The following is a 17,346-nucleotide window of genomic DNA, read 5'->3' as shown; positions in this document are numbered from 1 at the left end:
GTTGGCACACATCAGGTCAACTATCAGGACAAACAATATGATAAAACACAAGGTGGTCTCCATGAAACAATATTTCACCTCGTTGTTGGAGTTTGAAATGAAAAGAAATAAAAGTGAAGCAGAAAGCGAGTCAGAGAGCTTCTTAAACACAAGCATCAGATCAGCTCAGCTCTGTCCTACAGAATAAATGCTCCGGAGCTGATTTGAAGCTGTGGATGCTGAAAACTGCTCAAACAACAGAAACTGAACACCTCTGTTGATGTTTGAACACATGATCCTGCTTTTCATTTTGCTTTGGCGCTTCATATAGCTTCTCTGTTTCCACCCTCTCTTATTGCTGTTGAAGCACTTTATAAAAAGTTATAGAATTTAATAAGGTTTAACAAGAAACTTAGATCTTCTGTTCTCACTATTCCAACTGAGACAATAATATTCATGATTATTACACAAACAAATCAATCTGTGTCACATCTTTTATCAAGACATTGTAGTATTTATATTATTTGTTACTTTGAGGTTTGAGCTCTGGTTGACCAAACCTCTTTCTGCTGATCAATACCTGAGTTTATCACCAGAAGATCCAGTTATAAAAATCTTCAAGGAGTGTTTAACTGTCAGAAAAACAAGATTATACAATCAGTACAAACATTGTGAATATGGTGCATTCAGTGTTATTCAGTTACGAACAAATAGTCATATCAAGGCCAAGTAGAAGTTAAAATAAATAAATATAAAGACGTGTTTTAGCTGCGCAGGAACAAAATCAGAGCTGACTGGAAAAGTGAAGCAAAGATTAAAAAGGTGATCGTACCTGGAGATGCCACATGAGGAACTTCTTTATCTTCTCAATAAAGGTGTGTCAACAGAGACAGGTACCAAGCGAGACGGCTCACTGACATCTCAGTCCCTGTACCTGTCAGGTGAGTTCAGTTACTGCCACGCCCCTTTAGGAGACGAGCTGCAGGTCCAATGGGAGGAATAAAAGTGAGTGCAGATTATGATGTATAACAGGATTTTAAGTTTAATTTTGGAGTGAGAGATATGGAGGGAAAGCAAGTTAGAGAGAGTTTAGATAACCTGATATTCATGAACTTGACTAAAGACTCAAAAGGAAGTTGTAGTTGGAAAGACTGAGGAATGTTTCTCTGGCAGATTGTTTCACTGCAGTGACTTCTCTCACAGCTGACCCTGAATATTTATGGGGAGGCAGGAATTTTTGAAGGGTGGCAACATATGGCAGACATATATATACTGAATTTAATCAGTTATCACTGTTTGATGACAAATAGTATGTACACACTACAAAAGGGCACGGGCTGCCATTTACAAACTCATACAGAAAAACTTAATCTCATGCAATCAATGTCTTGCATTTGAGGTTTCATGTGAAACAGTTCATATTAGGAATACGTGACCATACAATGTGATCTCACTTAATAGGAGATAGAAGTATGGTAACACTACTGTAGGTGGGGCATTATCACAGGAAAGGCATTAAGGTAAGACACAGGTGTTGAGTGGCAGATATGTGAGAGGGGAAGCAAACAGTTTTTGACAAGAAGAAACTATCAAAAGAAAAACTTACCCATGAAGACCATTGAACTGAGCTGTACTAAGGTGAGCATCAATACACTGGAAATAAATGGGTCAAGGCACTCAAACACGGTTCTGAACAACGCTGTTATTGTTCACTCAGAACACACATTCTCCCAGTTTGTCACTCAGTCATTCAATTTGGGGCGGCTGTGGCTCCGTTGGTAGAGCTTACGTCCAGTAACCGGATGGTTGGTGGTTCGATCCCCGACCATGGCAGCCTAGATGTCGAAGTATCCCTGAGCAAGATACTGAACCCCACATTGCTCCTGATGCTGCGTTCATCGATGTGTGAATGAATTCCCAATGGTCGCAGGTGGCACCAGTGTGCCCTGGTAGCCTCGGCCACCAGTATGAATGTGTGTGAATGGGTTAATGAGTGTAGTGTGTAGTGTAAATAAATAAAAGCACAATATAAGTGCACCCCATTTCAGATCTGGTATGAGAACAGAAACCACTGTCTTTCATTGTAGCCTTTTTCCAGTTACGATAACCCTTGAATGAGGTGAAAACAGTCCTTGGAGCATCGGGGAGTGAAAAATGCCTACAAGCTAAACAGTAAGTCACATCTTTTGAGTGAGAGTATTCTAACCAGGGGTGAGATTTGTACCAGTCGCTGCTGAAGCTTCTCCTGGCTCCTCCCTGGAGGGTCTTAGGGAAACTCTCTCACACTGGCACCTCACACCTGGACTTGGATACGTCTAGAAGATGGAGAGGAGGAGAAATTTAAACTGCATTACATCTGAACTAATTATACAATATAATGAGTAGTAAAACATAATCAATTTGGAACTGTCATTGATAAGTTATAACCATCAGACTGTGTTCAACAGAGAGTATTTTTAGGTTAATTTGTTTAATTTTGGAATTTAATCTGAGCAATAGATCTAAAATACACTTCACAAAATATTAAAACTCTGTCCCCATCTCATCACACTTTCACACTGACAAGTTTCCACAATTACTCATATATAAGCAAACATGAATATTTATATTTATTTGAAGAAGTCTAAGCAATGTCTCTTAAATACAGCTTATAGCAAAACGTCCCTGGTCGCCTTGGCCTTGTATTCTTTCTCTGTCACTTTTCTGTTGCCCTTCTCTCTCTCCTTCCACCTCATCTTCATCTTCTCTCTCTCCTTCCACCTCATCTTTTCTCTCTCCTTCCACCTCATCTTCATCTTCTCTCTCCTTCCACCTCATCTTCATCTTTTCTCTCTCCTTCCACCTCATCTTCATCTTTTCTCTCCTTCCACCTCATCTTCATCTTCTCTCTCCTTCCACCTCATCTTCATCTTCTCTCTCCTTCCACCTCATCTTCTCCGTCTACCTTGCTCAGTTGTTCATTTTCTATTTCTTTCATCTTTCTCTTTGGTGAGAAAAAACTATGTATGCTACCTTTCCTCTTCATTTCTGTAAAATTCAAAGTAACTTTTAATCAATATTAGCGTTTGTAGCCTACTTTACACATAACTAACGTCAGACCTAGCTAACATTACATGTATAGTTAACGAAATAACTTTCTCCAACCAGATTTTTATCATCACAAAACCAGAATCACAACTATGCTAGCACTGTGCTTTCATTATAATTTAATTTCTTGATAGATAGTTAATCAGTTTTTACCTCTTTCCCGCCGTCTCTTCTCTCCTCGCGACTCCTGGCTCCCTCGCTTCGCGCCACTCAGTTTTCAAAGCAAATCAGTCTCAAGCCGGCCGCTCTGACGTTAACTCGTGCTGCATTCACTGCAGTCGGACATTGGAAACTCGCGCTGGTAAATGTCGAATCGGACGTAACTTTTCTTTTAATTCGTTGCTGCCAGCTGGGGTTGCAGCAGGGGGGGGCAAGGCTTTCTTTTATGCCTCCCTCTTACCTCAGAAAAATGAACAGCGACTCATTGGAGTGTCAGCGATTGAGACCATAGTGTTGTCCTGAAAAAAAATTCTGTAAAACTTTGAACCCCCAACAAACAAATAATGACTCTTAAATGTTGTCTTTTTCAGAAGTACAATACTCATTATATAAACCCTGATCATTACAAGTTGTAGTTAAATGGAGGCTGTTACACTCTAAACAGAAATGTTCTCAACAACACAAACACTATTTTTTGTCAATTTTTCAGCTTTATTTAATATCTTGATATTATATTGACACATGATAAAAGCTGACAATTAAAAATGAGCCATAAAAAGAAGTTTTGAGAGCACGAAGAAAAGTTATTTGATGGAAATTAAAACAAAACATTCTAGAAATCAGATGAAACATTTATTTTACAGCTTTATATATTATACACACCATATCTTTACATGATGATTTACACACTGGTGTACTTTTTAAGTGAAGAACAGAATCCAGTTCACCAAATAAAACTAAAGAAAAAGAGCTTCTTCTCCATAAAACCTTGTGAAACAGATCAGAGATCTTCTCCACAACATGACAGAGTTTAGAAGTGTTGTACGGGACATGACAGGACACACAGAGACACCAGCATCACACAACAACTTACACATGTTGTCCAGTGTTGTCACAGGGTTTCTGGATTTAACATGTTTAAGTGGAACATTATAAATATTAAAACCCTTGAGAAGCTCACCTTCCACTTCAGGCTTGTGTCTAATATTTATGCTCACCACCAGTTTGTGTTAAACCACATCTGCTGAATCTGTTAACCAGGAAAATGTCACTCATTTAAAAAGAGTTTGGACATTTGGGCTTTTCTTTGCATTATATTTTCGATTGCAAAAGAAGGATTTCTGAGAATTCAAAGCAAATGAAATGATTGTTCACTTCAGAATGAAACACAATGTCGTCCATGGTTCTCATATGTGAGAAATTCTGCAGAGGTCAAATCAAAAATGTTTCATAAATCTCATCAGGGAATCAGACATTTCACATAAACTTCATTTATATAACTTAACTTAAATAATGGAAGTGTGTTTACCCCCCCACCCATCCTTTGTAAATATTACACAGATTTTTGCACAATATTTTTTAATAATATTTATGACCACTGTTTTATAAACCATATCTGCTAAATGTCCCATAGTGCACTACAGACACAGTGCAAAATGTGTCCATAAACCTAAAGAGGAAATAGAAAATATACATATAAAAATCTGAATTATTTACCATAGAGGTTTGGAGAGTAAAATTCCACAAAGCCTCATATTTACAGCTTCATTTAGACCTCAAATATCCATGATTCATTAACTAGTGTGAACATTTTGTAAGCATTTAGCTAATATGCTTTTTAAACAAATTATTTCTTTTCATTTTTTTTTCAACACTGTTTCAGTGATTTGGTGTCACTGTTTTTCTTAAGGTTCATATTTGACTTTTTAATATTACACTTTATCTGATCTGCTGATGTGAAGGTTTCTGAAAGAATCTGTCTTTCTCTTCACACTTTTATTAAAATCTCAACTCTGTTATGGAAAATCTGTATAAAGTCAAATATTTTCTTCAAAGCTAGATTGTGTCACAAAAGCTGAATAAGAAACAATGACAGAAGGTTGTTTTACACAAAGTTGAAGGCGTCTTTGTTTAACAGCAGGTGTGAAAAGTTCATGTCTCCTGAAGCAGCCCACTTTGTGCAGGGTTGTATGTTTGGCCTTCAGGGTTGTCTTTTCCATAATTCAGTTTCTCAGAGAACTCAATGTTGTTTTCAGAAGATGACTTACAGTTGGCTGAAAAACAAAACACACACATGGTTTTAGTCGTCACAACTGCCAAATGCCAGAGTATCTTCTAACACCTTCTTCTCTGTGGACATGATCCCCTCTTCTATTCACTCACACTGACAAATTAATCTCTTCTACTTTCCTTTTTTTAACCAACTTAACTTCTCTAATAATCATTTCTTTCTCACGTCATCATACTAAAAATCATTTTAGGATCCAAAACCAGTTCCAGAGTGTAAACCTTCATGTTGACTCTTTTCCTCAGCACACAGCTCACTCTGACTCCTCTTGCAAAAAGGGTTTTATTAATCCTCTGTCCCTTGAACAAACAATAAACTAAAATACTCTCCACAACACAGTGGAAAAACATTGTGACTCCACTCTACCTGTGAGCTCCTACCTGCCTTAAAGCATCCCATTGCACCTTCTGTAAACTAAGAATCCAATCACAGCGAGGAGGAGGAGGACGAGAGGAAGAACGACTGCAGCAATGTTGATGCCGTTCTTGTCAGTGGGTTTCTCTGTTGAGCAGAAAACAACAAGAAATAGTCACAACCTGAACAGGTGAAGCAGGTCAGAAGAGAAGAACGTCAGTTTATCAGTTTTTTTTATTATTATCCTCGTCTATAACTTTGTTGTCTTTGTTTAGCTGCATGTCTGTGTTGGTTTCTGTCCCATATGTGGGTTTTTGACACAAACTCTGTTTTGAATGTTAACATCCTCGGCCAATAAACTTGGTTCTGACTAATTTACTGATAGATACGTTCTTTCATATATTTATTAAATTATTCCATTATTCAGCCTCTAAAACTGGCCAGTAGTTCAGTCAATACAGTGATTATTATATAGTATTCTCTCTGAACTGTGGATACAAATTAAAAGGTTGAAAAAATGTGTAGATTATATATATTTTTAATGTGATATGAAAACTAAAATTTTCAAAAAGTGATAAAAACCAAAAAAATAAAATAAATTGATGATAAATTATTTTTGTATTATTATTATTTTTTTTTTTATTTCAACTTAAGCTCAAGCAAACATTGGACAGGCAACACAAAACAAACTGTGGTAATAATTCCGGGTGCAGAAGTGGATAAATGTATTGGTTTAATACTTAAAGCAGAAGAGAGATTCAAGATTAACTTTAGTGTCATTCAAACTATTCACAGGACAAGTGAACAGCAGAACGATTTCTGATCTAAGTCTTAAAATTATATATAAAAAACTAGATAGAAGAAACTGTAAACAAAACAAAGACAGATAGAAGTCTCACCTCTGTTGGTCCTGATCTTTTCTTCTTCCAGTCTGGTGAAGATGTGCTCCTTCACACCAACCAGCTGAAACACACAGTCGTACCTGGTCCAGTCTTCAGGTTTGACTGATGAGAGGTCCAGGTCAACACTCATCTGGAAGGATCCATCGTGGTTGGGGAGGATCTCTCCGAGGTCCACGTCCTCATGAAGCTCCTCTCCATCTTTCCTCCAGAACATCATGGCTACGTCAGGGTAGAAACCTGTAGCGTGGCAGCTGACTGGAGAGGAGGGAGTCTTCTGGAGGAGAGACACTGAGGGAAGGTCTGCAGAGAGAAGAGAAACACAGTTTATAGGTTCTTTATTACTATCACTACCTTAATACACTATACAGTATGTATACAATGCAAATACATCTCATTAACTGATAAAAGAAAGCCCCTTTCATAGTGCCGTCCCACAAATGTCCCGCTATATTGCTGGAAAGATCTTTGCCTGCTTTTTGCCTTACGGCGTTCATATTGAGCCCGCGAAGGCAAAGTGATATTCTGCCCTTTCATAGTCTCTAACAGAGACAGAAGGGAAGAAACAGATGAAGAGAGGTGAGACAGATTAAAGAGTGCAGTGGACAGTGAGTGTGAGACAGACGAGTGGGGATAAATGTGTTGAGTCAGAGAAATAAAGAGACGAGAGAGAAAAAGAAATGTGTTTAAACTGAGACAGATTCAGCCTCTGTATGCTTTATATTTATTGTAATGTTACTTATGGTTGGAAACACAGAAGGCATATTAACATTGTCGTGGTCATTAAACTACATCAGGTCATGTGACTCTACCTTTTCTCAGCAGAGAGCTCCTCCCGAACTTCACAGACTTCTTCAGCCACTCAGGACAAATCTGGGTGTAGTAGTGCTTTAACTGAGCCATCATAGCTTTATTATTATCCCACTTGTGTTTGGTGATGACAGCCTGTTGTTGTGGAGCGACCCATGTCTCCGTCTTCAGGTCATATGATAAGAAGTCTTCTCCATCATAAGCATGCTGATTATAACCTTTGACCTCATCAGTCTCATCATCCCATTCACAGCCAATCATCCACTGGTAAATGTGGACACCTGAGAGACAGAGAGACAGAGACACTGCAGTAAACCAGAGTGAGATCACAGCCCAGTCATCTATCACCAGCTGATATCACATCTTTACCACAGAGACACACTGATCCACAGACACTCAGACACAGAATCTACACCTCCTGCTGTTATTGTCTCCATGACAACCACTTACAGCCAGCCATCATCTGGACAGTGTGGACGTCTTAGAGAGAGACAGAGAGGCAGAGACTGCTGGGAAACAGAGGGACATCCTAACACACTTCATATCCTCTTTTCTTTAACCACAGAGACACACTGTCTCCACTGAGACTATCACGACTATTATTCAATTAATCATTAATTGTTTACAATGTAAAATGTCAGAAAATTATGAAAAAGGACACTCAGAAGTCCTCAGAGCAAAAGGAGAAATCTTCTAATTGCTCTTTTATCAAACCAACACTGAACAGTATTGAACATAAAATGATATAAAACAGAGAAAAGTAGATCATGCTCATATTTGAGGAACTGGAACGAGAAACTTTTTGACATTTTTGCTGAAAAAAACACTTAAATGATTATTTGATTATCAAAATGTGTGAGTTCTGTTGATCATCAAAACAATTTATAGACTAATTGTTTCAGCACTATATACATATATTATGGCCTACACACACAGTGGTGAAGTGAAATAAACAAATATAATCTGTCCTTCTACAACATATAAAGGTATATTATGGGATGGACACACTGTGTATTAGTAGGTAGAGTGGAGCTGTTAAACTCTTTAAACCTCTGATCTGAATGAGACGTTCACTATGTCGTCCTGTCAGCAGCTTTATTAAAACAAACCGCTCCTCCTCTCATATGAGGACCCATCAGAAGCAGCCTGTGTCCCCTTTACAGTCCCGGCTCCACACTTTGAGAAACCAGGCAGTAATGTTCCTCTATCAGCTGTGTGTTGTTAAACTGTTGAGATCAACAGGTTCCTGCAGTAGAGTTATTATGGAGCGACTCTCTGTGGGCAGTTCAGTAGAGTTACTCTGATCTAATCTAGTGGAGATAAAGTGTTAATAATCTCTGCTGGTTATTATGGGATGGACACAAACACTGTATCCATGTAGTATAGCAGCATTCACTAGTCTCAGTGTCTGACTGGGTTTCAGTCAAGAAAAGCTGTCAAACACTTTCATCTGACAATGGGGTGTGTGTGTGTGTGTGTGTGTGTGTGTGTGTTCACAACATCTGTGTACTAAAATACAGGATGAAAATATAAAAAACAACACCACAATAAACAACATTTTATCAGTAGAAAGTGAAACAACAACAAACCTCCGGTTTGGTTGAAGCGCTGCTTGAAAACTTCCATGTTGACTTTGAAGGTCTGCTGGATACCAAATCGATTTTCAGTCAACCTCTGCCAGTACTGAGGATCATCTTCTGTGGCTCTGATCATCCACTCCGGTTTGGGTTCATATTTCCTGCTGTTACTATCATAATGCGCTACCTCAATCTCATCGATCAAACTAACAGTCACAAACTCTGGGAAGTTTGGGACTTGAGACGATCCAGTGTAGAAATTAATCATAGAGTGAGTCACTGTAAGAAAAAACAAGTCATTTCAGTTTTTATATCACAGTTTTAAAAAGAATGACAATGCATTTGAGACAACCCAATAATCTGTTTTACACTCTAATAAATACAAATTAATGTAAAATATATCATGTTACAGTCTAAGTTATTCTGTTTACACACATTAGTGAACAATATCAAATATTGTACCAACAAAGCAGGAAGTTGTTTGGCTTCAGCAGGAAAACAACGATACCAACTGACTTTTCAGATAAAAAATAAAAAATAAAAAACCTATGATTTTTTTTCACTGCATATGTGCACATATAATTTTATATTCAGCTTGTTCTTAGTTCATTAAGATACCAAACACTTAATTATTCTCCTTGTAGGTCTTTGGATACATTGGACTCCTGTTTTTCCCTGAATTATAATGGACTCTAGTGCAAAAACAGCAGCCCATGTAGTCTACCAAAAGATATATAGTGATAAGAAAAACTAACTGTTCAGCAAAACGGTTTGACCCAACATGACTTCACATTTGTGTTCAGGGAGAAGACTCCAACAGGAAAATAAACATTTCAGTCGCGGACACAGACGGAATTATAGCGACACACTTTATATAAGAAACGACCGTAAAACACTAATATCTTGTATAAGGAGCATTAAATATAGTTATGGACAAGAACCTTTAAGTTCAAAAGTCATGTTATGTTGTTTTTAAAATGTATTATTCTAAATGTGGCCTGGACTGTTGCGCGCGTGAAGCCCCCGACTGCAGGGTGCAATTCGGGGCGGAGCTCTACGGACGTTGAGGTGGGTGGAGTCAAACGGTGAGGTGGGCGGAGTCATTTGAGGTTCAGGGGTACTTGAGTTTTTTATCTCCGGTGCTCTCATCTTTTTCACTGCAAACATTTTGAAAGTAGTAGTTTGGAAGTAAGTAAGACGATAAATTAAAATGAACAACTAGCTAAATTACTGGACCACCCATGTGACCAATCATAAGCAAACACCAGTGATTACTGTAGCGGCCAATTGGAGTTCAATCAAGCGGCGCTGTCAGTAATCCCAACTGATTTAAAATTACTTACACATAGTAACGTTATTATATACAAATGTCAGCTTAGATGGTGAATGCTTATGTATCCATTTTTAAGTATCATGTCATTTATGTCTGCTTATTTTCTTTGACATATAGAGACACATCAGTGTTTTATTGGAGGGCGACCCAGTGGCCTCGGCCCCTCAACCAAACCCAGTGGCCCTGGACCAGGACCCTCAACCCCATCTAGTGGCCCTGGAGCAGGACCCTCAACCAAACCCAGTGGCCCTGGAGCAGGACCCTCAACCCCATCTAGTGGCCCTGGAGCAGGACCCTCAACCAAACCCAGTGGCCCTGGAGCAGGACCCTCAACCCCATCTAGTGGCCCCGACCCCGGCACCAGCCTGTCACCTGCACCCGGTGGCCCCAGCCCCGGACACTCAATCACACCCAGTGGTGGTTGGATGATGGATGAAGAGGAATTGTGGAACCCTTCCTGTTTTCATTTCAGTTGAAGACTGATTATGAGGCTTTCTGTGTGGAGGCAAATAATAGAAGAAACCTCAAGGTCTTTGCCTCTTTTGAGGAGCAGCAGTGAAGCCTTGTTGATCAGCTGGGATTTTTTTTACTGGTGTGTTATTTTGTGGAGTGAAGATTTTTTTTTGCTGTGATTTTTGGAATTTTTATGTTGTTTAATAGAGCTTTTTATTTGCTGTGATTTTTGAATTTATTGGTGTGTCATGTTGTTAAATAGAGGGGTTTTTGGCTGTGATTTTTAATTCAGTTATTTATGTTATTTTGTAAATACGTTAGCTTTGATTTTAATTGTGTTCAGTCCAATAAAGATGATGTTAAAGTCACCTCAGTCTTTGATCTCTTTAGTGGTATAACCTGATGTTCAAAGCACATTCACCTTGTCAGTGTGTCTGACAGAATTTTGTAGTTTGTAGTTTTGAAGCAAAATGTTATAAATGATACAGTATAATAGCATTATAAATCAGGATAGATAAAGTTATAACATTTATCAAAATAAATAACGACCCATATTTTACTAGAATTCACTAAAGGTAAAAAAATTTGAAATCAAAATTAGACGCAAACTAATTGGAAGCAAACTAATGAAAACGGGATTTAAAAAAAAAAGTTTTAATGCCGCTTTATACTTCCTTATTTGTCATTTCACATTTTTATTGACATCTTGTTATTGCACTATCCCTCTCTGCTGCTGTAAATCCAAATAATTCCCTGCTGTGGTATCCCTGTTATTACATTATCTAATAGTTTATTTAATCTTTGAGATTGATTGATTTTACTGACATTGAGTAAATCTAACAGACTCCATCACCACCTCAACGTTTGACTCCACCCTCCTCAAAGTTTGACTCCACCCACCTCAACGGACGTTAAGCTCCGCCCAGAATCGCACCCTGCAGTCAGGTGTAGTTGTTGCGCTGCAACGTCATGGTGCCATTTTAGCATTAACATGATCAGACCGTATCGGTCTTAATGGTCCTGATAATATAAAATAATGACACAAATAAAAGATATAAAAGTTGATGAAAACACACTTGTGCCCTTTTCAGGATTAGAGTATTGACTATCCCTCTTTACAAAAGTTCAACTAAAGTTTATAGGGATCATTCAATGAGGTGAACAGACAGGATTTACTGACGTCAACTTTAAGATGATGGGTTGTTACTTTTTAATATTTCTATAATATACACAGAAGTCTAGGAAATAAACATCAAAGACAATCTTAAAATGCTGAAACTCATAAATACAGTATAGAAAGACATGAAGCATTTTGTTTCTTTCACAATAAACCAACAAAACAATGTGAACTCACTTGGTGCAGCGCCATGCAGGGCTGTTCCCAGGAGAACCAGAGCAGCAAAGATCTGCATTGTGACCGTCTGAAGATTTACCAGAGTGAAGCTTTGTGTGTTTGTCTGAAGAGAGAAACAGAGATCATCCTTCCTGCTCCACAATCAGAGTTGAAATGAGGAGAAAACAAGAGGTGACGCTGAACAAACCTTCATCTGAGCCAATGGGAATTTATTCTGAGCATGACGTCACTTGTATCTAGGTAAAACAGGCTCACACGTGTTGTGAACAAAAGTGAAAGTATATGATGTTACTTCAGCCTGTGTAAGAGGACGGGGAGACACTCAACTTTGTTCACATATGAAAGGAGTTTTATTCTTTCTGCTGCTCACATCTTGTCAAAATGTTTTGCAGACTAATGAAATGTGCAGAAATGTTGTGTCAGGTCAGAGGTTACTGTCAGCTACAGACCAGACACTGAGCAGTTTGTGGGGATTCAGTAGTGTCTTATTGTTCTTTTGTTCTGTATGGCTGCCCTGGGATTTAAAACAGTCCTGATCAAAAATATCAACAACAAACAACAAATCCAAGTTTGGTTTCCTGGATGTTATAGTGAGTAAATGAGGTGAGGTGCTGCCCCCAGTGGTTCAAAGCTGCAGTTGATCTACAGACTGGCTTTATCTCTTATTTTAAACAGATATGTGAGCAGTCAAACCATCTGCTTATTAAATGAGATGGAGGGGAACATATTTATGGAAGCGCATTGCATTCACTGGATAAAAAAAAAATAGACACCTTTTCTCGTAATTACGAGATCCTCGTAAGATAAAGAAAAAGGAAACGTCTGTAAATCCTCTCTCAGTGGCAATGATGGCGCTATCGCAGTTAATCTGCTACTACTACCTTCTCGGTTTGAGGCACTGGGAAATACTGATGTTTCTTAAAAATGAGGATGGTATTAATATTAGTATGTCAACACTGCATGGCAACAGGCATCTCAAGTCGTTAGGACTGTTCAGACGTGAAGCCCAGTCTGACGTGCTGGATGTCGCTCTCTTTCTGCAGGAGCAGTTGAACCAACACGGGATGCTTCATGGATACAAATTCATGCATTTGAAATGCATCCAATCTGGTTTGGTAGTGACTCAGAGAACTGTACGGCACCTGTTAAAAATCCTAGATGCTCAAGGAGTACAGCTGAGGAAACGGAACCGTCTAAGAAGACGCCTGTACACAAATCCAGGCCCCAACTTATTATGGCATGTCGATTTGTACGACAAACTGAAACCTTATGGAATATGTATTAACGGTGCCGTTGATGGATTTTCGTGTGTGGTCATGTGGCTGCATGCTTACACAACAAATAGCAATCCCAGAGTTATCTCTGGTTACTTCAACCAGATTGGATGCATTTCAAATGCATGAATTTGTATCCATGAAGCATCCCGTGTTGGTTCAACTGCTCCTGCAGAAAGAGAGCGACATCCAGCACGTCAGACTGGGCTTATTAATTAATTAATAATTAATATTAATACCATCCTCATTTTTAAGAAACATCAGTATCTCCCAGTGTCTCAAACCGAGAAGGTAGAAGTAGCAGATTAACTGCGATAGCGCCATCATTGCCACTGAGAGAGGATTTACAGACGTTTCCTTTTTCTTTATCTTATGAGGATCTCGTAATTATGAGATCAGGATCTCTTTTTATCCAGTGAATGCAATGCGCTTCCGTACATATTAAATCCCCTCTGAAGTTCTTGTGAGTCTAATGAGCTGTTCTATGAAATATGTCAGTATGTTAAAGTGTTTAGTTTAGCTCCACTACAGGCCTGCACACTGGTGTTGGCACACATCAGGTCAACTATCAGGACAAACAATAGAAGAAAACACAAGGTGGTCTCCATGAAACAATATTTCACCTCATTGTTGGAGTTTGAAATGAAAATAAATAAAAGTGAAGCAGAAAGCGAGTCAGAGAGCTTCTTAAACACAAGCATCAGATCAGCTCAGCTCTGTCCTACAGAATAAATGCTCGGGAGCTGATTTGAAGCTGTGGATGCTGAAAACTGCTCAAACAACAGAAACTGAACACCTCTGTTGATGTTTGAACACATGATCCTGCTTTTCATTTTGCTTTGGTGCTTCATATAGCTTCTCTGTTTCCACCCTCTCTTACTGCTGTTGAAGCACTTTATAAAAAGTTATAGAATTTAATAAGGTTTAATAAGAAACTTAGATCTTTTGTTCTCACTATTCCAACTGAGACAATAATATTCATGATTATTACACAAACAAATCAATCTGTGTCACATCTTTTATCCAGACATTGTAGTATTTATATTATTTGTTACTTTGAGGCTTGAGCTCTGGTTGACCAAACCTCTTTCTGCTGATCAATACCTGAGTTTATCACCAGAACATCCAGTTACAAAAATCTTCAAGGAGTGTTTAACTGTCAGAAAAACAAGATTTTACAATCAGTAGAAACATTGTGAATATGTTGCATTCAGTGTTATTCAGTTACAAACAAATAGTCACATCAAGGCCAAGTAGAAGTTAAAATAAATAAATATAAAGACGTGTTTTAGCTGCGCAGGAACAAAATCAGAGCTGACTGGAAAAGTGAAGCAAAGATTAAAAAGGTGATGGTACCTGGAGATGCCACATGAGGAACTTCTTTATCTCTCAATAAAGGTGTGTCAACAGAGACAGGTACCAAGCGAGACGGCTCACTGACCTCTCAGTCCCTGTACCTGTCAGGTGAGTTCAGTTACTGCCACGCCCCTTTAGGAGACGAGCTGCAGGTCCAATGGGAGAAATAAAAGTGAGTGCAGATTATGATGTATAACAGGATTTTAAGTTTAATGTTGGAGTGAGGGATACGGAGGGAAAAGCAAGTTAGAGAGAGAGTTTAGATAAACTGATATTCATGAACCTGACTCTAAAGACTCAAAAGGAAGTTGTAGTTGGAAAGACTGAGGAATGTTTCTCTGGCAGATTGTTTCACTGCAGTGACTTCTCTCACAGCTGACGCTGAATATTTATGGGGAGGCAGGAATTTTTGAAGGGTGGCAACATATAGCAGACATATATATACTGAATTTAATCAGTTATCACTGTTTGATGACAAATAGTATGTACACACTACAAAAGGGCACGGGCTGCCATTTACAAACTCATACAGACAAACTTAATCTCATGCAATCAATGTCATGCATTTGAGGTTTCATGTGAAACAGTTCATATTAGGAATACGTGACCATACAATGTGATCTCACTTAATAGGAGATAGAAGTATGGTAACACTACTGTAGGTGGGGCATTATCACAGGAAAGGCATTAAGGTAAGACACAGGTGTTGAGTGGCAGATATGTGAGAGGGGAAGCAAACAGTTTTTGACAAGAAGAAACTATCAAAAGAAAAACTTACCCATGAAGACCACTGAACTGAGCTGTACTAAGGTGAGCATCAATACACTGGAAATAAATGGGTCAAGGCACTCAAACACGGTTCTGAACAACGCTGTTATTGTTCACTCAGAACACACATTCTCCCAGTTTGTCTCTCAGTCTTTTTACATGACCTTCAGATCTGGTATGAGAACAGAAACCACTGTCTTTCATTGTAGCCTTTTTCCAGTTACGATAACCCTTGAATGAGGTGAAAACAGTCCTTGGAGCATCGGGGAGTGAAAAATGCCGACAAGCAAAACAATAAGTTGCATCTTTTGAGTGAGAGTATTCTAACCAGGGGTGAGATTTGTACCAGTCGCTGCTGAAGCTTCTCCTGGCTCCTCCCTGGAGGGTCTTAGGGAAACTCTCTCACACTGGCACCTCACACCTGGACTTGGATACGTCTAGAAGATGGAGAGGAGGAGAAATTTAAACTGCATTACATCTGAACTAATTATACAATATAATGACTAGTAAAACATAATCAATTTGGAACTGTCATTGATAAGCTATAACCATCAGACTGTGTTCAACACACACTAACATTTTAGCCTGGGAGAGTATTTTTAGGTTATTTTTTTAATTTTGGAATTTAATCTGAGCAATAGATCTAAAATACACTTCACAAAATATTAAAACTCTGTCCCCATCTCACCACACTTTCACACTGACAAGTTTCCCCAATTACTCATATATAAGCAAACATGAATATTTATATTTATTTGAAGAAGTCTAAGCAATGTCTCTTAAATACAGCTTATAGCAAAACGTCCCTGGTCGCCTTGGCCTTGTATTCTTTCTCTGTCACTTTTCTGTTGCCCTTCTCTCTCTCCTTCCACCTCATCTTCGTCTTTTCTCTCTCCTTCCACCTCATCTTCATCTTTTCTCTCCTTCCACCTCATCTTCATCTTCTCTCTCTCCTTCCACCTCATCTTCTCCGTCTATCTTGCTGTTATTCATTTTCCATTTCTTTCATCTTTCTCTTTGGTGAGAAAAAACAACGTATGCTACCTTTCCTCTTCATTTCTGTAAGATTCAAAGTAACTTTTAATCAATATTAGCGTTTGTAGCCTACTTTACACAGGACTAAAGTCAGACCTAGCTAACATTACATGTATAGTTAATGAAATAACTTTCTCCAACCAGATTTTAATCATCACAAAACCAGAATCACAACTATGCTAGCACTGTGCTTTCATTATAATTTAATTTCTTGATAGATAGTTAATCAGTTTTTACCTTTTTCCCGCCGTCTCTTCTCTCCTCGCGACTCCTGGCTCCCTCGCTTCCCGCCACTCAGTTTTCAAAGCAAATTAGTCTCTTGCCGGCCGCTCTGACGTTAACTCGTGCTGCATTCACTGCAGTCGGACATTGGAAACTCGCGCTGGTAAATGTCGAATCGGACGTAACTTTTCTTTTAATTCGTTGCTGCCAGCTGGGGTTGCAGCAGGGGGGGGCAAGGCTTTCTTTTATGCCTCCCTCTTACCTCAGAAAAATGAACAGCGACTCATTGGAGTGTCTGTTAGTCCAACCAAACGCTGAACAAGACATTTTTAATTAACAAAATGTTCAAATAAACTGTCATTAAGTGAAAATACAGTTAAAGGGTCAAAGTTATGAGACCAAACTGTTAAATATAACTTTATTGCCACGTTGCCATGGATACGCAATTTTCTGCTTCTCTCTGATGACGGCTCGTCTTGTTAGTGACCTGTCAATCAAAGGTAGCCCCGCCCCAAATCACACGATTCTTTATCTTCTATTTTCTTCTAAATGGGGCCATTATTTACACTTTTAACATTGTTTTCGGATTTTCTAAATTCAGCCCTCCGAAAAGGCTTG

The 17,346-nt window shown here is 38.7% G+C and overlaps 1 protein-coding gene across 1 annotated transcript; it reads right to left on the bottom strand.

The window, feature by feature from the left end:
* Positions 1-3,846: 3,846 nt before the first annotated feature.
* On the bottom strand, positions 3,847-12,279 carry LOC131968435 (class I histocompatibility antigen, F10 alpha chain-like). Its single transcript, XM_059329312.1, has 6 exons — positions 12,074-12,279; positions 8,946-9,212; positions 7,359-7,637; positions 6,547-6,849; positions 5,674-5,794; positions 3,847-5,279 (listed from the first exon to the last, which is right to left on the bottom strand). The coding sequence occupies exons 1-5, from the start codon at positions 12,129-12,131 to the stop codon at positions 5,679-5,681; spliced, it is 1,023 nt and encodes a 340-aa protein (XP_059185295.1). The 5' UTR covers positions 12,132-12,279; the 3' UTR covers positions 3,847-5,279; positions 5,674-5,678.
* Positions 12,280-17,346: the final 5,067 nt, after the last annotated feature.

Source organism: Centropristis striata, chromosome 3 (genome assembly GCF_030273125.1).
Source record: "Centropristis striata isolate RG_2023a ecotype Rhode Island chromosome 3, C.striata_1.0, whole genome shotgun sequence".
Taxonomy (NCBI): Eukaryota; Metazoa; Chordata; class Actinopteri; order Perciformes; family Serranidae; genus Centropristis; species Centropristis striata.
Note: the sequence above shows the minus strand (reverse complement) of the source record. Positions and strands in the feature narration are given on the sequence as shown.

What these genes read in the sequence shown, in the direction of transcription:
- LOC131968435 (XM_059329312.1), bottom strand. Translation starts at nt 12,131, where the DNA reads ATGCAGATCTTTGCTGCTCTGGTTCTCCTGGGAACAGCCCTGCATGGC. An exon ending in CCTGCATGGCGCTGCACCAA is followed by an intron (nt 9,213 to 12,073) that starts GTGAGTTCACAT and finishes TTTTTCTTACAG; the next exon opens with TGACTCACTCTATGATTAAT. An exon ending in GAGCTCTCTGCTGAGAAAAG is followed by an intron (nt 6,850 to 7,358) that starts GTAGAGTCACAT and finishes TTCTCTCTGCAG; the next exon opens with ACCTTCCCTCAGTGTCTCTC.